The sequence below is a fragment of the Giraffa tippelskirchi genome, chromosome 8, assembly GCF_054371585.1.
Source record: "Giraffa tippelskirchi isolate mGirTip1 chromosome 8, T2T-mGirTip1v1.2.pri, whole genome shotgun sequence".
NCBI classification, from domain to species: domain Eukaryota; kingdom Metazoa; phylum Chordata; class Mammalia; order Artiodactyla; family Giraffidae; genus Giraffa; species Giraffa tippelskirchi.
The window spans coordinates 54,587,929-54,610,340 of record NC_137282.1 but is presented as its reverse complement, the minus strand read 5'-3'; the positions used below and the strand labels follow the sequence as shown (position 1 = coordinate 54,610,340).

Sequence of the window (22,412 nt, the reverse complement as noted above, 5' to 3'; positions counted from 1 at the left end):
AAGTACAAAACAGCCGGGGCTGATGTTAGAGAGTTTGTTAGCTAACAAAACACAGGAACAGTATTCACCAGCCAGATATTCTTCAAGATGAAACATTTTAAATGAGGCAAAGCATTTTAGTTCATATTAATAAAAGAAGACTTAAGAATTTTTATGCATCAGCAAACAGGACTTAGAATGTAAAACATTCACAGTCATAGTGGAAAACTAACACATTTCTCTGAAATCAGTAGATCACAATCAAAAATTAAGGAGTTGGGCGATTTAAGTAACAGGTAACACAAGCTTGATTTCTGTTCTGACTTGTTTACACATACACTCACACACAATTAAAATCTATGTCATACTTCTTTCTTTAAGTTAGCAATGTACCCACCTCTGTCTTCATGTAGGAAGGTGTTTGAACTGCCCTGTTTTTAAGCACACTAGTAAGGAGGCCTTTAATTTATGAATCTGTTTTCTTATCTACAGACAACTGGCCATCTGTCAGTTTTACTTGCTATAATACTTTGAATATTTTATACACAGATATAAGCAATTTGTATTACAGAAAATCTTTTCCTATCTTTCTATTTTGACTTGACATTTGAAAACAGCCATTGAAGTTACTGTAAATTTTTGGTACAAGGCTATAGAGGATGCTTAAACTGATACACAAGTACTGGTTTGAAAGAAAACCTCAACTTTTGGGCCGCATTTCCAAATCTATTCCTGCCTTTTCTGACAAGAGGATATGAAATGGCTATATATTGGTCCTTACTTCATATTTTCCCTTCATGGCCCGATTGAAGATTTTTGTCCTTTTGAAGACCCTTGAATTTGTGTTTTTAAAAAACTGGTTGTTAGTTTGCTATTTATAGCACTGAAGCATGTACTCTACTGAAGTCCTTTTAATTTCAAAAAGTGTGTACCCCCAAAACTTCATTTTCATGAGCAGACTCAATGAATTTTGGAATTTAGGTTAAAAAACATTCTCTGTATTATAATTTTGGAGATCTTTTCTGGATCCCCCCCCAAACATCTAAGCTCATTCAGTAAACACAAGTAAATCTAGAGAGAGTCTAAACTTTAAACATTATTATGTAACACTTACTCTTTACTGTCACTATTCTTAATGCTCGATCTCTTTTTTTAGTCTCGTATTTTGAGACTCAGGCTTGCAAAGGCTCAGGGTTTATTTCAGGGCGTTCCCACCCCCGTGTTGCCGGAGGGGTGGGAGTGCTGATGGGGGCTGTGACTGTGCTGTGGCGCCCTCTCTCGGCAGGCCGCATCTACAAGTGCTTGTTCACCGGCTCCGTGAGCTCCCTCCTGACGCTGCCGCTGGACATGCTGTCCACGTGAGTATTGGACCGCAGGGCGCCGGGGGCGGTGCTCCTCTCTGCTTCCACACACACCTGGACTTGCTGTGGTTCGAAAAGTCCTGCTATTCCTCTTACCCGTTCCAGCAGCTACAGGGAAAGCAACTGATACATGTAAAACATACCCTCTTAAAGGAATATTTGGTAATGGTGGGAAGGCTAGTTAGATAGCTGTCACATTGTGCGACAAAATGGCTTGTTCCACGTAGATGCTGAGCGCTCCTTTAAACGTGTTTTTAACCACACAGACGTTTGAAGTCAGATATCTTTTTTAAATGTTTTTTTCTGATTGTTAGGATATGGACTCCAAAAACTTGTTGACTGTGGCTTTATTGTATTTTAATTTGAGATGAAGCATTATAATTGCAGTTTCCTGGGAAAGATGTGACTTATACTTTTGTTATTGATGTTGGAATTAGAAATGCTGTGAATGATTAACTGTATCAAGATCATTAGAATATTAAGCTTGCAAAAGATTGGACCTCTGTTTGCTTAATCTTTTGTACCCAACTAACCTTAGGTTTCTGATCCCTATTCAGTAAAGGCAGAGAACAATATAATACTGTCTTAGAATAGAGGCATTCAGATTATATTATGAAAACAATCCAAATGACAGTAGAAGAGTGCAGGAGAGCATGTTTCATTTATGATAAAGAAGAAATCAAGTCTCTGCATCGTTATTTTGAATTAAGGTTGAAAATACTTAGAAACATTAGATACGTCAGCAGCTTGGTTTTCCTACTTGCAGGTTTTACCTTTTTGGATAGAACAGGCAAGTTATTTATTTCTGTTTCTTTGGCAGTATAGCAAACAGAAAAAAGGTTTTGAACTTTATTCACATTAGAACAGCTTCTGAAGTAATGTTCGTAAGTAGCAGGAATCTTGGAAATAGGGCACTAATGGCTGTGGCCATGATAAAAAGGAGAAGCAGTGATTTGACACACTTGAGAATTTAGAAATAGTGTAATAATATTATCCTTTGTATGAGAATACTAACCTGTGAAGTGATTCAGTGGAAATAAATATGACAGCATTCCTATATCTGGACATCAGATTTTTATCTCAGCCATCCAGAACACAGTTTTAGTATGGAGGCAGGGAAAATCAATCTTAAATGGCTGAAGTGTCATTCATTACATCTCTGTGTTTATGACATAACTCACTTCTGGCTTTCCTTTAGAAATTGTATACTAAAGAAAAGCTCATGTTAGAAGTATCATGGGAGGTCAGAAAAAAGCTAAAAGTAATGGAAGTTACATTTTAACATCTATGAAATAATAAAAGAACTGTTTCAAAAAGGGTGGTCTTGTTCCATTTAGTTTGAGGCTGAGTTGTATTTATCATTGTAGCTTTTGAGAGAACAGTGTAGGAGACAGTCAGTATCCTGGTTGTTTAGAAAAGATGACTTGAGGTCCCATGTGTGCTGTTCAGTAAAGTGGGGTGTATTCCTTCTTTTATGGTTTCTGTTTTGAGTGGCAAAATATGTTAATATTTACCAAAGCTTAAATTGGGAGTCTTTGGCTTTGTGAAAAACTGGGTGCTTATGGAAACCACCATGTCAGAGAAGTTTTAGTCTTTTGGTCTCAGGGCAGTATTCTCCTTGCCTACCACCTTTACTGCTTGTAGGTGGGACCATTAAACATCTGGTTGTCTGGCTGATGTGATCATTTAGGTAGTGCACTGAGGTTGTAACAGAAGGAACCCTGGCACTGGAATAAAGTTGCAACTTTTTGGTGACCTTGGGCAAATCATTGGACAATTCTGAACCCTTGTTTTCTCATCAGACAAATTTCACATTAAGTTTTTATATGTATTTGTGAATTTAATCTTAGGACAGCCCACTCTTCAATGTGGGCTGAACCCCACTCCCTGAGACATGTTCAGAGATTAAATTCACAAATATATTTGAAAACCATGTGTGAATTTTGAGCACTGTGTTAATCAGTAGCACAGTTACCACGCAGACTCAGAGCTGCTGCTTGCCTTAGGTTGGCAGGCTCCCCTCTCATGCCAGCCTGATTGGTTAGGGCCACGCCTGAATTGCCTTCATGTGCTTCCTCACTGACACCGGAAGAATGCTAGAGGCTCGGTGGGGATCGTCGAAAGAAATTATAAGCGTGGGTAGATTTTATAATCTCATGCTGCCTTTTAGAATTTGAAGAATTGAACCAGTTTTTCTGAAAGCACTTCTAGTTAAATCATTTATTTTTTTCTGAGTAATGTTTCATTTTCTCTATATATTTTCTGAAAGTTTACTTAAAATTTCTTAATACCTTAGTAGGCGCTTTGTATTCTGTAGCCCAGGTCTTCAACATCTCTAAGCACAGTCTGTCAGTTAACTATTACTGCAAAAACATGCTCTCTCCAAAACTTAGTGCCTTAAAACAACACGCATTTTAATTTCACTTGTAATTCCAGGGGTTAACAGTTTGGGTTGGGCTCAGCTGATCGGTTTACCTGGTGGACTTGCCTCAGTTATGCCTGTGTGTCATTGGGGTGGGATAGTCTAAGATGAGGTACCTTGCTTCTTCCATACGACCTCTCTTCCAGAAGGCTAGTGGGTGGTCTCAGGGCAGCCTTCTAAAAGGGTGAGGATGGAAGCTTGAAAGCTCTCTTCTAGGCTTTGGAACTCAGGAATTCTCACTTCTGGTCCAGATGGTTCCCAGACCAGCCCAGAAGGAAAAGCAGAGGATTCTACCAGGAGTCTGTCACTGTTTAAAGTCTGCGGTGACTGGTTGCTATTCTTACTACTGATGACAAGGCAGGAGTCAAGAGGGTTCCTGCCTATCAAAATTTTAATGGTCTGGAGGGTTCCTTACCAGGGGGGTGATTATCATTCCTCTTTCTATTAAGATATATTCCAGATAGTATCTAAGGACCACATTATTTCCGTTTGGAGCTTAAAGGCCGAGGTCTCCCCAAATTGACCCTTCCTTAAGTCTCCATGAAGGGAATAATGTCATTTTATTATGGTAGTGAATTTTCCAAAGGCTCCCAAAATTCTTGAGTTACCTTTGAATTATTTTAAAATCAGACATAGACAGGGAAAGAAATGCTCCTTCAGAGAGGAAAAGAACAAAGAAGTGTTCAGTAGTGTAATACTCTGTGTATTGTCATGTGAATTGTACATGATCTGTCAGAATTTGTTGAGGAGCTAATATACTTTTAGTATATTTGCAGTTAACATCAGAATTCAGTCTGCCTTCTAAATGAGGCATTGGTAAAGCTTACCACAGGCTTCTTGCCTCACACATTGTGTACTGTGCATCTCTCAACCTTCCTATAGTGTCTTTGAACCTTACTAGAGGCTCTTCTTTTTGATTTGCTGATTCTATTCATTTTCGTGGGTTTAAGTATCAGCCAACCAAGTTGGTTAAACTTGTGTATAAAATAAGGATAAGGATATTCTTAGTAAGTGTTGGGCACAGTCATTTATCTTTAGTAAATTCATGCATTTAATACTTGACCTTTGTCAAGTATTTGACTACTCTTGTTTTTTGCTGGCTGCCTTCCTTTTTCTCAGCCATCCTCAAAGAGAGGCTGGATAGCTGGTTTATGTACTTCTGATGTTATTCTTTGCCTTCTATAATATAAACACATGTAATACAAATATATAAATAAATATATTTGACCCTCTTATAGATAAAGTGCCACCATCCTCAGAAATAACTCTTTTTGAGAGACTGATTTTCACCAAAAAGTTACCACTTTTCTGGCTGTTCTTTCTAGATTTTTGTATAAAGTGAATGTTGTTACCTTTTGTTTCTTAACTTGAAGTGTTCTTTGGAGTAATTTTATATACCTCTTTTTTTTTTTTAAACAGGGACAACTTGTTGGCAGATTGTTTGCAGGGTTGTTTTGTGGTGACGTGCACGCTGTGTGCGTTTATCAGCCTAGTGTGGCTACGAGAGCAGATCGTCCATGGGGGTGCCCCGATTTGGCTGGAGCACGCCGCTCCGCCCTTCAATGCTGCTGGGCATCACCAAAATGAGGTAAACCCTTCCGTCCCCGAATTCATTTGATATGGGTGGGACATAAGAATTATTGTCCCCTTCCAGGATCCAAACCCTTGACTCCCATGTCCCTCATTGTGAAGCAGGACAATGACAAGGTTTGGGAGAAGTTTAAGGGAGAGGTGAAAAGTCAGAAGCACGTGGCTGTGACTTTGCCTGTTGGTTTCCTAGAGAGACTAGGAGCAGTATTAGGTTGTGTACCGAGTGTGCCTTCATTCCCTTCGCCTGGGCTAACAGCTGCCCGGAAGTTAATATCCAGATCTCCTTCCTGTCCTTTTGACGTGCTCCTTAACATTAAGGAGGCCCCTTGCCCTCTTTGTTCATTAGTTTCTTCATGTGTAAAACAACTCACCTTTGTCTTGGTAGAAACATTACCAAAAGTAGAAAAAAGGGATACTGTTGAAAACAGTCTTGTACAGTTTTACTTGTTCTTAATGAGAGATGGCATGCAAGATTGAGAGCGTTTGCTTGAGGCATTAAGAAGAGGAGGGTATGATAAATGATTTTTAGTGTCTTGTTTACTGAGAAACTTCAGGGCTAAAGATGTAAAAGAAAAAAAAACTGACTACTTACAGACAAAAACAATTTGCACTTTGTAAAATTTTTATTATGAAAAAATTGACTGTAAAATTAACTATAAATAATTAACAACAATTTTTCATTTAAGTACCTTTGCTTTTTCTAGTATTAGACTTGATTTCATCAAATTCCGCCATACCCTTTTCTCTTCAGATTTAAGGGTACAGCTTCTTTGAAAACTACACATGTGAAAAATGGGACTATAAAGCAAGCATGCTTTTCTTAACCTAGTGTTAATACTTCATCATTGTACCTCATATTTGAAGCATTGACCACAGTTCTCTTAGAGTCTTCGTTACCTTTATAGGAGTTCAGTGTTTTAATTAACTGCAACTGGGTCTTTGCATTTGGTGGGTTGCAGAATTCAGGAAGAGGCAGAGAAGTGAGCATGTGGGAACTGATGACGTTCCTGTGGACAGGCTTAACCTGCAGTGCAGACATGAGAAATCTTTCCTCAGGTGTTAACTGATGACTGAGAAATAAGTTATATATCAGTATGTGTGTAGATAAGCAGGTAGAGTGCATAAATACATTTTCATCCCTGAAGTGATCAGTAAAAACAGGAGATGCCTTATAAAGAAGGATTATGAAATGATGTATTCAAAATAGCCAGATTTGTTCATGTATTTTCTATAATGCTTTGTGAAATGTTAATCTCTAAATTATACTGAATGAACTTGTATACTGTTAAGTGAGTTTGTGTTCTTATATTACCAAGTTGGTCCAAATTCAGATACATTTAGAAGAGATGTCCTTGAGAGCTGATTTTTTGGAATTTTAATAGAGTTTGTGTCTGTTTGCTAGTTTTGTTTTTTTAGAAAGGAGGGTGCAATTTGGAAATACAGCAAAACTGAGACAAGTTAGCCAAATTTCTGGTCTGTTCTGTCATTGTAGGCTCCAGCTGGAGGAAATGGTGCTGAAAATGTTGCCCCCGAGCAGCCTGCTAACCCCCCAGCGGAGAACGCGGTGGTTGGGGAAAACCCTGATGCCCAGGATGAGCAGGCGGAGGAGGAGGAGGAGGAGAACGAGGAGGAAGATGACGCGGGCGGGGAGGATGCAGCCGACGCCAACAACGGGGCTCAGGGTAATGGCTGCGGGCTGTCCCCGCCCTTCCTCCACAACCACGGGTCCATTCCCAGCTCCCCAGGGGAGGGCCGCAGTTTTCAAAACTTCATGGGTTTGAAGTTCTGTTTGTAACCTGATTTTACTTCATTTTAGCAGACTTGCATTTATGGGCATTCATAAGCATGACATTCTTTTTAGCTATGAAGCAGGGCACGTTTTGTGTTTTAAAGTTCTTCACACAGGACTTTTTATAGGATGGATAGGGAAAAGTTATTTGCAAGTTGGAATAGATACTATTTTTTTTAAAAAAGGAATTTACTACTGTTTTGTCTTATTCCTTTGCCATCTTTATTGAGTCAGTGCAGCTTCTTTTATTAAAGAAGAACTCTTGAAGTGTATTCTGCAGGCCAGACATCACCAGAGAAACTCATTTCTCATTTTCTGGCAGTATGTAAAAACTCCAGAATGTAAAAGAATATCTGAGACCAGCCCACCAATCAGCTGTCAATAGTTCACCATGTTCTTTTCTCTCTCTGGCCCCAGAGGTTTCCTGTCAAGCGCTGCACTGTCTCTGGGTCCACTTATCATTGCTGAGTGTTCCCTCTGCGCCAGGCACGCAGACACCAGGTCCCTGCCTTCCTGGAATTTCTGGTCTAGTGATGAAGTAGAAATATCCAAGTGAGCGAGTCTGTTATTACACAGTGTGATAAGTGTGCAGCTTGCTCTGAGGGTGCTCCTGAGGAGAGACCTGTTTGAAATAATTCCCCAGGTAGCTCAGAGTAAGTGATACCTGAGCTGAGGCTTGAAGGATGAGAGGACACCAGTTGCATAGTGGGAGCAAGGGGCCTTTGGAGGGAGAGGTGGGTGTATGTTCAGAGGCTCTGAGAGTGCGGCTGCAGTACCCCAGTGACAGCCCTGGTTTCCGTCTGTTGTCTCATGCAGTGGGTCTTGCCTGAACCCTCTTCCCTTCCTGCTCCACACAGTGTTTGTACTGATCTCTTGCCCTTAAAATCTGCCAGTGATTTCCCCATTACACTAAAGAACAAAATAAAATCCAGGCTTCACATTCCTTTTGTATCAGTATGATCTGATCCCCATCTGTCTTTCATAAACATCGTCCTCTACCACCCTTCTCCCCACCCAGAGAGTTCTAGTCGCCCAGCTTCTTCACTTTTCTCAAATCCACCAGGTTCATTCTTGATGCAGGGCTTTTGAATTCCTCTATTTCACATAATCCTATTTATGTCCTTTCTAGCACTTAACGTCACAGTCTGGAATCATCTAATTTATTTTGTATGTTGTGTGTGTTTGTTTTTTAAAAATTGCCTAACTAGAAAATACTCAGTACGGAGAAATTTTAACTTTGGTTTAGCCTATTTTAACTGTTGTGTTTAACAACAGTTATAAAACACTGTTAAACACAAATTAAAAGAAAATGTTTTATTATTTATTAAACTCACGTTCCAGAAGTAATATTTAAATTATATTTCCAGATGACATGAACTGGAATGCTTTAGAATGGGACCGAGCTGCAGAAGAGCTTACATGGGAACGAGTAAGACTTCTATCCGTTAAGCACCCTAGTGTTTTAATTCTAATGTATGTCTTAAAGTCGGCCTTATTTAGATGGATACACTGATTTTGCAGTTATATTTGAGGAAAACAATTACTAGAACTTCAGTTTCTAGAGGAAATTAAGTGATACATTGTTTGTGATGAAAATATTAAAAATACTAGGATAAAGATCTGTTAATGCCTTTTCTATCTTTTGGTACAAACCTTGTTTCACTTATGAAATTTGTAACTTGAAATTGTAGACTTTTGAAAGTGAAGTAACAATTTAAATATAAGTATCATTCTGATATTTCAGTTAACAAAACAGTACAGCGTGTCAGGAAATCTTGACTGGCTCCTTATCTAATGTAAGAATAAAAATCCAAGATGGAATTTTTTTTAACATTTTAATTATATGATTTGGATTAAAAGGAGATCCAAAATGTAAAACTGCTCTGATAAGTTTTTCAGTCTCTGAAAATGATAGACTCTTTTGGAAAGTAGTGGGAAATATTATGTTTAAAGGTATTGAAAGGAAAATGAGCTTTTTTCATAAATAAATAAAATTTATTTTCATAAATAGATAAAAATCCTGTTGAATCTTGATTTAATGCTTATTATTTATTTTAGATGCTAGGACTTGATGGATCACTAGTTTTTCTAGTAAGTAAAGCTGATCTTTTTTAATAATAGAATTGTAACTTGATTTGTCTTAGTGATTCAGTGATCTCAAATTTACAATATATGGTTGCTTTTTATACTAAGGTCAGAATGCCCTTTGGTTTTTGATTACTTGGTATATTGAAGAAAGTCTTTTTGGTGTATTGCAAATATTGGCAAAGCATAAAGGTAATACTATTTAAAAAGGAAATTATTAAAAATATTTGAATTTTAGAAAAGAAAATGAAATACGAAGTTGATGGTAATTCAGAAAACTTGGCCTTCTTTTAAAGTCCCAGCTTGCTGTGTTTTAATGCCTGAACTAGTGAAAACAGAACAGCTTTGAGATGTTCACAGAGAGAGCCCTGTTTGCTGAGCCTCACCTGTGTTTACCTTAACAATAAAGAGTACCACTCTAAGGTAAAGAGCAGTTCTTCGAAGAACTTGTTCTTTAAGGCAAAATGATGTTTTTTCCAGGTTCTGTGATATAAAATCACTTGCCCTTTGGGATTTTTAAATAGCTTTGGTTATCAAGATGACTTTGACTGCAGGTAGCCAAACTCCCAACTGACTAAAACTATTAACGTACGAGGAAGGATGGGCTTCAGGTGTGCTTGAACCAGGGGCCCAGCAATGTCATGGACCAAATAATTTCCCTCTGCCGTCCACAGTATTGTCCTTCCGTAAACTGCCTCTGGATGGAGCCGGAATAGAAATTGAGGCTCATAGCTTGAGGATTTGAGGAACATATCTGATGATAATTCTCAGATTAGTAAGAAGGTTATATTAGTGAGCTCTTATTCAAGGTTAGATCACAGTCAGTATCAGTTCAGTTCAGTCGCTCAGTCATGTCAGACTCTTTGCCACCCCGTGAACTTCAGCACGCCAAGCCTCCCTGCCCATCACCAACTCCTGGAGCCTGCCCAAACTCATGTCCATTGAGTCGGTGATGCCAGCCAACCATCTCATCCTCTGTCGTCCCCTTCCCCTCCTGCCTTCAATCTTTCCCAAATTCCCAAGTGAAAAAGGACCATTGTTTGTTTATCTGTTCACTCATTGAAAGGTATTTGTGTTGTTACTAGCTTGGGGCAATTATGAGTTGAGCTGCTGTAAATGTTTCTTTACTTAGATTCATTAACTGTAATGCTATTTATTTCAAAACTACTTTATCAGCAGAAATGTGAAACTGTAGTTTATGATAGTTCATTTTATTTGAAGTGTTTATTCTAGTAATTTGGGGGGTTAATTAACATTTCTTTTAGCATTCACTTTTTTAAAATAAATATATAATAGTTTACTAAATAACTACCATGACTTACTATGGGCTTCCCTGGTAGCTCAGATGGTAAAGAATCCGCCTGCAATGCAGGAGACCCAGGTTCGATCCTTGGGTCAGGAAGATCCCCTGGAGAAAGGGAATGGTTACCCACTCCAGTATTCTTACCTGGAGAATTCCATGGACAGAGGAGCCTGGCTGGTTACAGCCCATGGGTTCACAAAGAGTTGGACATGACTGAGCGACATCTTTATGACTTACTATGTCCCCATAAATTATGACAACTCAAGGTAAAGATCAAGTCTATATAATGCTCCTGCTGCTAAGTTGCTTCAGTCATGCCCAGCTCTTTGCGACAGCATCAGGGTCTTTTCAAATGAGTCAGCTCTTCGCATGAGGTGGCCAAAGTATTGGAGTTTCAGCTTCAACATCAGTCCTTCCAGTGAACACCCAGGACTGATCTCCTTTAGGATGGACTGGTTGGATCTCCTTGCAGTCCAAGGGACTCTCAAGAGTCTTCTCTAACACCACAGCTCAAAAGCATCAATTCTTCTGCGCTCAGCGTTCTTTATAGTCCAACTCTCACGTCCATACATGACTACTGGAAAAACCATAGCCTTGACTAGACGGATCTTTGTTGGTAAAGCTAATGGCTCTGCTTTTTAATATGTTGTCTAGGTTGATCATAACTTTCCTTCCAAAGAGTAAGTGTCTTTTAATTTCATGGCTGCAGTCACCATCTGCAGTGATTTTTTGAGCCCATAAAAATAAAGTCAGCCACTGCTTCCACTGGTTGCCCATCTATTTGCCATGAAGTGATGGGACCGGATGCCATGATCTTAGTTTTCTGAATGTTGAGCTTTAAGCCAACTTTTTCACTCTCCTCTTTCACTTTCATCTAGAGGCTCTGTAGTTCTTCTTCACTTTTTGCCATAAGGGTGGTGTCATCTGCATATCTGAGGTTATTGATATTTCTTCTGGCAGTCTTAATTCCAGCCTGTGCTTCCTCCAGCCCAGCGTTTCTCATGATGTACTCTGCATATAAGTTAAATAAGCAGGGTGACAATATACAGCCTTGATGTGCTCCTTTTCCTATTTGGAAACAGTCTGTTGTTCCATGTCCAGTTCTAACTGTTGCTTCCTGACCTGCATACAGCTTTCTCAAGAGGCAGGTCAGATGGTCTGGTATTCCCATCTCTTTCAGAATTTTCCACAGTTTATTGTGATCCACACAGTCAAAGGCTTTGGCATAGTCAATAAAGCAGAAATAGATGTTTTTCTGGAACTCGCTTGCTTTTTCGATGATCCAGTGGATGTTGGCAATTTGATCTCTGGTTCCTCTGCCTTTTCTAAAACCAGCTTGAACATCTGGAAGTTCACAGTTCACGCATTGCTGAAGCCCGGCTTGGAGAATTTTGAGCATAACTTTCCTAGCTTGTGAGATGAGTGCAATTGTGCAGTAGTTTGAGCATTCTTTGGCATTGCCCTTCTTTGGGATTGGAATGAAAACTGACCTTTTCCAGTCCTGTGGCCACTGCTGAGTTTTCCAAATTTGCTGACCTATTGAGTGCAGCATTTTCACAGCATCATCTTTCAGGATTTGAAATAGCTCAACTGGAATTCCATCACCTCCACTAGCTTTGTTCGTAGTGATACTTCCTAAGGCCCACTTGGCTTCACATTCCAGGATGTCTGGCTCTAAGTGAGTGATCGTACCATCGTGATTAACTGGGTCATGAAGATCTTTTTTGTACAGTTCTTCTGTGTATTCTTGCCACCTCTTCTTAATATCTTCTGCTTCTGTCAGGTCCATACCATTTCTGTCCTTTATTGAGCCCATCTTTGCATGAAATGTTCCCTTGGCATCTCTAATTTTCTTCAAGAGATCTCTAGTCTTTCCCATTTTGTTGTTTTCTTCTTTTTTTGCACTGATCGCTGAGGAAGGCTTTCTTATCTCTCCTTGCTATTCTTTGGAACTCTGAATTCAAATGGGTTTATCTTTCCTTTTCTCCTTTGCTTTTGCTTCTCTTCTTTTCACAGCTATTTGTAAGGCCTCCTCAGACAGCCATTTTGCTTTTTTGTATTTCTTTTTCTTGGGGATGGTCCTGATCCCTGTCTCCTGTACAGTGTCATGAACCTCTGTCCATAGTTCATCAGGCACTCTGTCTAGCAGATCTAGTCCCTTAAATTTGTTTCTCACTTCCACTGTATAATCATAAGGGATTATGATTCTATACAGTCAGTATAGAAGGTTGCTATTGTTTAGTCGCTCAGTCGTATTTGATTCTTTTGTGACCCCATGTACTGTAGCCCGCCAGGCTCCTCTGTCCGTGGGATTTTCCAGGTTAGAATACTAGAGTGGGTTGCTGTTTCCTTCTCCAAGGAATCTTCCTGACCTAGGAATCGAACCCATGTCTCCTGCATCAGCAGGTGGATTCTTTACCACTGAGCCACCTTTTGTCCTTTATCGCTTTCAGTTTCTCATAGATGAGAGACCTTAAAGAAGGCATGAAAACACATTGGACACTGAAAGAAGTGCTGTGCAGTTTACATTAATATATTGTTCAGAAATAATGTGGTTTTCAAATTTTTCTTTATTTGGTTATTTTAGTGTCATGTGATACGAGTGAAATCTGGGGTTTATGAGAATCTATACAGTTCATGGTATATTATTACTTTCTGAAGAGGAAGTGTTTATGGATTAATTTGATTTTTTTAATATGTGACATTAAGAACTTTGAGTTCTTTAGGTTTAGTTTTAGGAGCTATCTGGGGATTTCCAGGTGGTGCTAGGGGTAAAGAACCCACCTGGTAATGCATGATATGTAAGTGTTGCATGTTCGAGCCCCAGGTCGGGAAGATCCCCTGGAGGAGGGCATGGCAAGCCATTCCAGTTTTCTTGACTGGAAAATCCATGGACTGAGGAGCCTGGCAGGCTACAGTCCATAGGGTTGCAAAGAGTTGGACACAACTGAGCAACTTAGCACACACATATGAGCTATCGAATGAAAAATGAAAAGTTACATATAATTTCTGAATGAAATCTCAAGATTGTAGTAAAATTGTAGTAAAAATTTCAGTCTTCTTAACTAAATAAGTGAATTAAATGTAAATCCAGTAAGAGATGAATATTTTTTTTATTAATCCTTTTTTCCTTTAGGAACATGTCTTTTGGGTGGTGTCTTTAAACACACTGTTCATTCTCGTTTTTGGTAAGTGGTGTTTTGCTTTTATTTATGGTATTATGATAGGAGTTTAGTTTTCTTGTCCCTTGTTACAGGTTTTGTTTTGTTTTAACCTTAGGAATATATGAAAGGAGTTTTAGACAGTCATCTGGCATAGGAAGGCCCTAGGTATACAGATACTTTCTTTGCTAAGCAGCACTGACTGCTGTTACTGCCAGCTCTACTTCTCTTGGGCATTTCTGTCTCTTTTTATAGCAGCTGGTTTTAGACTGACTTGAGAATAGCGTCCCACTTTTGAAATTAGTTTTGTGCTGATTATCTGTGTGTTCTTTCCTGTGGCAGAAGGTCTTGTTTTTAATCTGTTAAAGTCCTGACCAAGGCCTTCCCAGAGACCTTGGTTTGGGAGCTGTTGCAGAGAGAGATAACGGGTTTGAGGAAAACCTTGAACTTAGCCCAAGTGTCACTCCCCTCAGAACCAGATTCCAGTAATGCTGTGACTTCCAAACACTTCACAGCTGTAGCTGTGAGGTTTCTGTGACAGCACTGAGAGTCCCTCCAGTTGGGAGTCATGAGAGAAAGGCAGAATTGAGATGCAGCTCACAGGTTTTTCTGCTTTGGGGGAAGATAGGGAAACTGAGTCAAGTAACTGAGGTTCCTCTAGCAGTTCTTCAGGTGGAGTCTGATAGAATTGGGTCATTGTTAGACTGTGTTTTGGGTGTCTCAGAGAGAGACCTCAGGCTACAGACTGACCCTAGAATCCTGTTAGTGCCTCAGTGTCTGCTTCTTTTCTGATTACTTCGTGATGACGTCAGCTACCTTGCTCCTTTGTCTCTGTGTTTCCTCTAAACTGGAAGTTAGAGCTAAGACCCGATTTGATTCAGGGTCAATACTTGTAGGACAAAACCTCACTGGTCATTCGTTGCCTGATAATATGACATTATCAGGAGGTACCTGATGTCCGGTTCTCCACCTTTGTCTGTGATTCATGTCATGGTATCTTGAAGTATCTTGAAGCCATTAATGTTAGGTTTCATGTTTCCCTTTAACCACCAGAAAGTAATCTGTGGGAGGTGGTATTTTAGTATCATGCAAATATCTAGTGTTCCATCAACTTTTTACCTAATAATTTTATTAGCCATTGATATTTGCCTGGATAAATTTATTTTTATTAGACATTGCAAAATGGTAATTTTCAAATTCTGTCATTTTAAAACATTCATTGGCTGGTTTTTCTATAAAGAAAAGCTTGTTTTATCAGTTGTAACTGTTTAGTTAATCTGAAACAGCAGGTCAGATGTGCAGTTCTTTTCCTTTAATTGTTAGCACAAACTGCTTTCCTTGCTGATAAAAGTGTTTTGTATTATGTTGCTTTTTTCCTCTTGTGGTTTTTGGCATTCCCTTTTTTGAATATTATGAACTCGTGGATTTGTATATATTCAGTGTTTTCTTTAGTTTCGGAGTTTTTTTTGATGCTCATAGCTTCTTCTCTTTGGCCTGTGAGACCCTTTTCACAATGGTTCTTGTGTCCTTTCACCATGAGCTTATTAGAGCTTGATTACTTTTTTGTTCTCTGTAGAGAATACCACGGGCAGTACATTTTTGGTTCTGGGATCTTTCATTTCTCTAAGAAGCCTTTGTTCCTTTTAGTGGGGTTGGTACTAGGAGTGTTCATTGTTTTGATTTTGAAGTTTTCATTGAGTTTTTCCCCCCTTTTAGCATTTTGCCCTTACCACATCGGTCACTTTTCCCTTGTTGGTTTGGGATTTGAAGAACACGTGAGTATGATACTTTTACAAACTTAATTTCGGTAATTAAACCCCAAATTTGATGTATGTTGAGTAAGTAATAAGAATATTTTGAAGAGTTACTTCATTCCTCTGTCTGCCTTACATGAAGGAGTAGTTATCCAGCACCATCTTGTTCATGTCTTAAGCTAAAAGCAGCTCAAGACAGAAATGTTGGGAGGTGTGGAAGGTGTTCTCTGAACCTTGTGAGGCACAGTCTTCCTCCCTGTGGGGCAGGCGGGAGACACGCTGTGGGGAAGCTTTCACCTGACTGACCTTTCACCTGACCACTGGCTTGTGAGCTCCGTTCTCTCCCTTTTCCCTAGTTGCCCCATAGTGAATTTAGAAAGGTAACAAGATATTTATCAGTTTTTTAAAATGTTTATCTGTGTCAGAATGACGAGCTGTGGTATCTTCTAAATTGTTTGCTCTAATTTTGACATTTATGGTTATTTTTCAGAGGTAGATAAATATTGGGATGGACAACCATTATTTTCGGAGGGGGGGGTCCCCAGAAAGAGTTAGTCCTTTAAGGACAGCTAGCATAGTTGGAACATTCTGGTCCATTTGTGTGTGTGAATCCTGAGAGATCACATTCTGAAATTTCTGAAATGGCAAAGAGACATGTGCTGGTATTTAATACACATCTCCAGATTCTCACTAGATGAATACGAGAACTTGAAAAGTCAGATGAATACTTTGATACATTTTAATAGCACTTGCTATGTGAAATTCAGGAACCAAAAGCAGTTTGTCATGATCCAAGCTTTTGCTCTTTGTAAGCTGAGAATGAAACAGATTTAGAGAGCAAAGAAAACTGGAAGCATTGCAGTAGGAGAGAGAGTGGCTTGGTTGCACGTGGCCGGTGCACAGCCCCTTCTGCTTTCAGCACTCAGCCTTTACGGGTCCACTGCAGAGGGGACTAGAGTGCAGACTGTTACAGCTTCTTTCTTATTTTTGCAAAATTTAATTCACTGTACTCTGATTTTGTCTGCTTGAGCAAAGTGTTACTCTTTAATTTTTCGTCATCTTTTTGTAGTAAATTTCAGTCAGTGGGAGAATCTGGTTTGCAGAGTTGTCATCCAGAGGGGATTTTATGGACGTTTTCTAGTTATAGGGAATTATATAGTCAACTTGGATTGTTTAATAAACATTGTTTAACGGGTATAGTCCGTGTAGTAAAGTTAATATTTTATTTATTTATTTTCTTTTGTCTAGGTCCAAGCATCTCATTTTGAAGGCCTAATCACAACCATAGTTGGGTATATACTTTTAGCAATAACACTGATAATTTGTCATGTATCCTTTAATGAACCAAGTTGGTGTTCAGTAATATTATTATTAACCCAAGAGTTGTTCTTATTAATGAAAGCTGTTTTTCTCCACTAGTCCTTTTAGTAGAAGTTGTAGGTATTTGTAGTGAGGATGAGAGCAGAAAAAATATGAGATAAATTAATTGTCTGTCAGATAGTACTGAATGTTGCCTAGTTATCTGTTTCATTGTATCTTTATTATTTTTAAATAAAAAAGATTTTTTATGTTGGAGTATAGTTGATTTACATGTGTTGTGCAGCAAAGTGATTCAGTTATACATATGTATGCATTATTTTTGAAAATAATTCTTTTCCATTATAGTTTATCATAGGACATTAAATGTTTCTCTGTGCTATACAGTAGGACCTTGCTGTTTATCTGTATCTTTCCTTAAATGTTCAGTTTTTCCTTGACGACATGCTGTAGGGGTTGGCAACTCTTGTTAAATTTCATAGGTCTCGTCGCTTGCTGGGAGTCTGCTATATTGTTGTGAAGGTAATTAATTCCTTTTTATAAGTTAAGACTGGAAATGCTTTCTCCCCATTTAGGTGATATTGATGACCTTTATTTTTACTTAAGGTCTCTTTGTTAGTGGTGGTAGAAATTGGAGTTTTCCCCCTCATTTGTGGCTGGTGGCTGGATATCTGTTCCTTGGTGAGTTTATTTTTCGTTCTCTAATACAATCTAATAATTTAAAAGCTTTTTAAAAAGTAGTCTTTAGAATGGGTTGCTTTTAATGGAAAGCCAATATTTAATGATAATTTATTTTTTTTTGAGAATGTATCATCGTAAAGTTGCTAATTTTTCCTGAGTACCTGATTTTTGTGAGGTTTTGTACACATTTTTGATGTTAGAGTGTTTTGATTGGCACCTTTCTAATAACTAGTGAAGAATTTTCTTACTTGTTTAACTCTTCTCACTCGTATAAAGATGCCAAGATGTTATAAACTTAAAAACAGTAAATCAAAGGAGTTCCCTGGTGGTCTGCTGGTTAGGAGTCGGCGCTTTCACTGCTATGGTCCAGGTTCAGTCCCTGGTTGGGAAACTCCTCAGAGAAAGAAAAAAGAAAAAAAAGCAATCTCATAAGAAGACTACCTTTATAGTAATAAACTCAACCCTAACCATTTGTTTCAACTAAGATGCTCAGTCTTGATTAAAATCTTTAATGACTGTCAGTGATAATCAGTTTCTTCTCAAAAAATAATTAAATATAGGAAAGCTGCCTTTTCTGAGGTAACATTTTCTCTCATACCATAGTATTAAAACCCACCATTAATTTAGATCTGTAACCAAGAAAAGAAGATATTATGTTAACATAAATGTTTCTTTCACAGCAGCAATATTGGTAAAGTTCTTATTCACAAATTGGTCTACAGTATTGCCTCTTTTAAAATTTTCAAAATATCATATATGTCTTTGAAATAGCATCCAACCTTAATATCGTTTGTATTTCCGTGATACTATAAAATGCCTTTAAGAGAACTGTAATCCTAGAAACATCGGCACTTACATGTATGGTGATTCATTCACTTCCTAGAATGTGAAGGTGTTAACAGAGGTAAGTGGTACAGATCTCTCTCACCTTTTCTGTCTTGATTTAGGAAATGTTTGATGCTACTCTGAAAGATAGGGAACTGAGCTTTCAGTCGGCCCCAGGCACTACCATGTTTCTGCACTGGCTGGTGGGAATGGTGTATGTGTTCTACTTTGCCTCCTTCATCCTGTTACTGAGAGAGGTAAGTTCCACAGGAAGTGCCAACATTGCACGTTTATGGAAGGGACTTCTGCTTTAACCACATGGCATGCCTTAAAGGCTATGATGATTTCCTAGCTAAATCTTTTTCTCTTTTTCTTTATTCTAAGGGGGAATATCTGTAGACTAGTTTGGCTCAATTGCTTTAAACCATTTTTTAGTAATTGGTCTCAAAAACTGTCAAGTTTTATTATTTCGATCAGTTTGAAATATGAGTAGAGTGAGGGGAAAAATTAAAGCATGTGTTTTACTTGGTATGTGTTTTAACCATCCTCAAATACATGTTCTTGGATTTTTTTATGTGATGTGAGCCTGTTTTGGACTTCATTCAAGGACATGCCAGAAATACCCAAAGGGTATGGTTTCACAGGATCAAATATGTAAAATGGTCTTGAAGCCGTTTATACTCCTTAAGTATAGTATTATGGTGGGGGTCCTTTATGATTCTGGTTTAGTCACCAGATGGGAACTTGTACTAATCCTGTTTTCAGAATACGATCCTTACTGATAGGAAGACAGTAGAAACAGGGTCAGTACTTGACTAGTATGCATCTCATGCTTAGTCATCTGGTGCAAAAGGAAGTATGAGACTTGAGTAATTGTAATAAATGTACTTTCTGCTCTGAATTCTTTCCCCAAATAGTACTCTGTGCCAGACTCTGTGCTGTATGCTGGGGTAATCGTGAGAAACAAGGACAGAGTGTCTACTCAGTGTTAGATTCTGGGAAGGAATATAACCATGGAACAAGTCAGCTTACTACATTGAGAGCAGTGTTGGAGAAGCAGGGCCTGAAGGAGCAGGCTGGCGACTAGTCCAGTGTGAATGGAATACTAACGCACAAAGGCTTAAAGCTGTTCATGGTTACTCCACTCTTTTGAGAGATTTGAGGAGCTAGGGATGAGGCTGGGGTCCAAAATAGTCTCCTGAAACTTAAGAGTACAAGTTTAGTAAATTCTTGCAAATAAAACCTGTATTCTTGTTTTGAAACTAGTGATTAAAACTAAGTGTATTTTTTAAATTGTAATTTTATGTGACCTCTAAATATTGTTCATTAATAAAATATTTTATACTGAATTTCTTCAGTTTATCAATGTGGTGGTTTTTTGTTGATACAGAATCCTAGTATTTTGGAGTTAGATGGAAACTTAAAGGTCACGTGTAATAACTGCTTTGTTTGGAAGATGGAAAAATAGAATTTGGGCACATGAGAGACTTTACAAAGGGAAGCTCAATGAGTTTGGGCCACCCAGAACTATCCCCCAGGCTTATCCACTGCCCCATCACCCACAACCTCTAGAGTTGATGCTTTCTCCTGAGTCAGGGAAAAAGATGTAATAGGTAGTCACTTGAAGATACTGAGAAGCTGAAGGGTTTCTTAATTAAGGTAAGTCTTCTTGGAAGGTGTAAGACTGAAATCACATCTTTTGTTTAGGATACTTATAAATTGTAACTCGTTCTTCCCAGATTATACAATATAGTTATAATTTTTATAAAAATACTTATTGTTCATCTTGGAGGTCTAGATTTCTTGACAAATTATACTTAGTAAATTTTTTCCATTGAATGATTAAAAGCATCAAAGGACATCAGGCACAGGATAGTTTTAATTCTAATGTAGGAACTTCTTTTCCAAGTAGAGTTACATGAATTTTTTAGGGCCAATTTTTTAAGATGCCAAAATAATTTTAAAGGCTTATTTCTCTGTAAATAATATACAGAGGCGGAAGACATTGATGGATATTTATAGCATTTGAAATAAATTTGCAGGTACTTCGACCTGGTGTTTTATGGTTTCTAAGGAATTTGAATGATCCAGATTTTAATCCAGTACAAGAAATGATTCACTTGCCTATTTATAGGCATCTTCGAAGATTTATTTTGTCAGTGGTAAGTGTTTTTTTTTGTTTTTTTTTTTTTGAAGTAAAATGGGACTACCCTTGAGTTTTTGTTTTTTGGTCAGAAGGACTGGTAGAATAGATTGAATAATTTAGGTTTATCTGTGCCTGTGGAAGTTGATTATCAAATAGCTATTTTGTTGGTTACTTTGATAAAATAAAATGTTAGTAAACAAAAATACCTTTTGGTTCTTTAGAAGTATAATTAATTGCCAAATTATGGGTATCAGAATTATATTTAATTTGCATTTAAGCAATAGAGACTTGTTAATAGCATCTAAATTAAACTCTTGGGGCTTCCCAGGTGGTGCTGTGGCAAAGTATCCACCTGCCAATGCAGGAGATGCAAGAGGTGTGGGTTCAATCCCTGGGTCAGGAAGATCTGGAGGAGGGCATGACAATTCACTCCAGTATTTTTTTTTTTTTTTTAACACTCCGGTATTCTTGACTGGAAAGTTCCATGGACAGAAGAGCCTGGCTGGCTGTGTAGTCCATGGGGTTGCAGGAAGTCAGACACAGCTAAGCGACTGAGCACAGCAAATTAAACTCTTTAACAGAAGCATCTCAAAAGTTTTTTCCCTGGCTGGAAAAAGAAATTGCCTAGTTAAGTCTTAAGTTTTTCCAAGATAAAATTCCAAAAGCAATATTGTGTGCCCTTGGGAAACTGTAGCCATTATTATGGGTTCTCTCTGTCGCTGGTGATTTATTATGAGGCGGGCAGTTCTGATCCGTGCCGTGGTTATCCTTTGTGGCTCCTGTCTGAGCCCTTGTGTCCTAGAGAGAGGAGCGGCTGTCGTAGGAGCGCGTCTTCACACAGAGTGACCCAGGTGTAGTGTGTTGAGTGAGAACACTCAGCGCCCTGGGCACACATCGACCTGGACTGGAGTCTGCCGTCTCTCACGGATGGTGACGATGGTGCCCGGCCTGCCCTCTCTCTTGTTGCAGATTGTCTTCGGCTCAATCGTGCTGCTGATGCTGTGGCTGCCTATACGGATAATCAAGAGTCTGTTGCCTCATTTTCTTCCGTACAACGTCATGCTCTATAGGTAAGTTTTTGACATTTGGAAGCTTTATCAATTAAAAGGCTGTTAGGGATTTGATACTCAGAGTGCATACCTTTAATAAAACATTTCTTTTCTCACAGATACTAGCAGTCATCTGATAACTGAATTTTTCCATATGAACATTAGTTGAGCAGTTATATTTTCCAAAGAAAGACTTTTGTTATTCTGCAAATGCAGTGTGCCTTTGTTTAGCATCAAAATGTTAACATTCCTAAAGAGAGATACCTAGTGGTGTCATCTTTATATGAAAAGCATTACATCATAAGTAAGGTAGCCATACTTAAACATTTAATTATAGATGAAGATAGGATCTAAGGCTTATAAATGGAAAAATATTATTTTGATTTAAAGACTAACCTGGAAACCTAGTCTCCATTGTTCCCCCTACATTCCCTTTTTAAGTGATTTGCATCTTCTCTTCAGTTGTCTAAATATGCCAGGCAAATTGCATTTCTTCCTCAGATTTACTTGTAATTCTCTTTAAATCTTGTCAGTTCTAATTTATGATCTCTTATATAAATCAACATGATATACCATTTAATATTTTAGGCCTTTTTCTTTTTCTCCATTTATAATCCATCTGTAACAAATCTGCCTCTTTCTCCATAATATGCATAGTAATATCTGGGTCATTTAGAATGACATACAAGGCTTGGCATAATCTCACGCTGCCTTTTGAGCATCTTGTCCAACATGGTCTGACTGGAATTCTATTCCCCAGCCCCACGCAGCCTCCATTGAGTCTCCTCATAAAGGCCTAGCTCTTCCTGGTCTTTCTCTCTCTGTTTGTAGTGACCTTCTGCAAGCTTTTGCTGTCTCTCCTCAGAATCCAAATTGAGGCTTTATTCTCTTGAGTTTTATCCTATCTAGAGTAAGTTACCTCCCCCTCCTTGTATGTTCCAGTTGTTGTA

At 38.5% G+C, this 22,412-nt stretch overlaps 1 protein-coding gene across 6 annotated transcripts in view; it reads left to right on the top strand.

Annotated features, from left to right (window-relative positions):
- Positions 1-22,412, top strand: part of MARCHF6 (membrane associated ring-CH-type finger 6) — a 76,113-nt gene that overhangs the window by 31,854 nt on the left and 21,847 nt on the right. For all 6 annotated transcript variants that reach the window (XM_081521296.1, XM_081521297.1, XM_081521299.1 and 3 more), the window contains exons 5-17: positions 1,265-1,337; positions 5,182-5,350; positions 6,845-7,034; positions 8,509-8,570; positions 9,200-9,232; positions 13,666-13,717; positions 15,407-15,465; positions 16,693-16,773; positions 17,215-17,283; positions 17,368-17,442; positions 18,390-18,524; positions 20,310-20,429; positions 21,383-21,483. In XM_081521296.1, the coding sequence (XP_081377422.1) occupies positions 1,265-1,337; positions 5,182-5,350; positions 6,845-7,034; positions 8,509-8,570; positions 9,200-9,232; positions 13,666-13,717; positions 15,407-15,465; positions 16,693-16,773; positions 17,215-17,283; positions 17,368-17,442; positions 18,390-18,524; positions 20,310-20,429; positions 21,383-21,483 (1,219 nt within the window). The remainder of the gene's footprint in view (positions 1-1,264; positions 1,338-5,181; positions 5,351-6,844; positions 7,035-8,508; positions 8,571-9,199; positions 9,233-13,665; positions 13,718-15,406; positions 15,466-16,692; positions 16,774-17,214; positions 17,284-17,367; positions 17,443-18,389; positions 18,525-20,309; positions 20,430-21,382; positions 21,484-22,412) is intronic.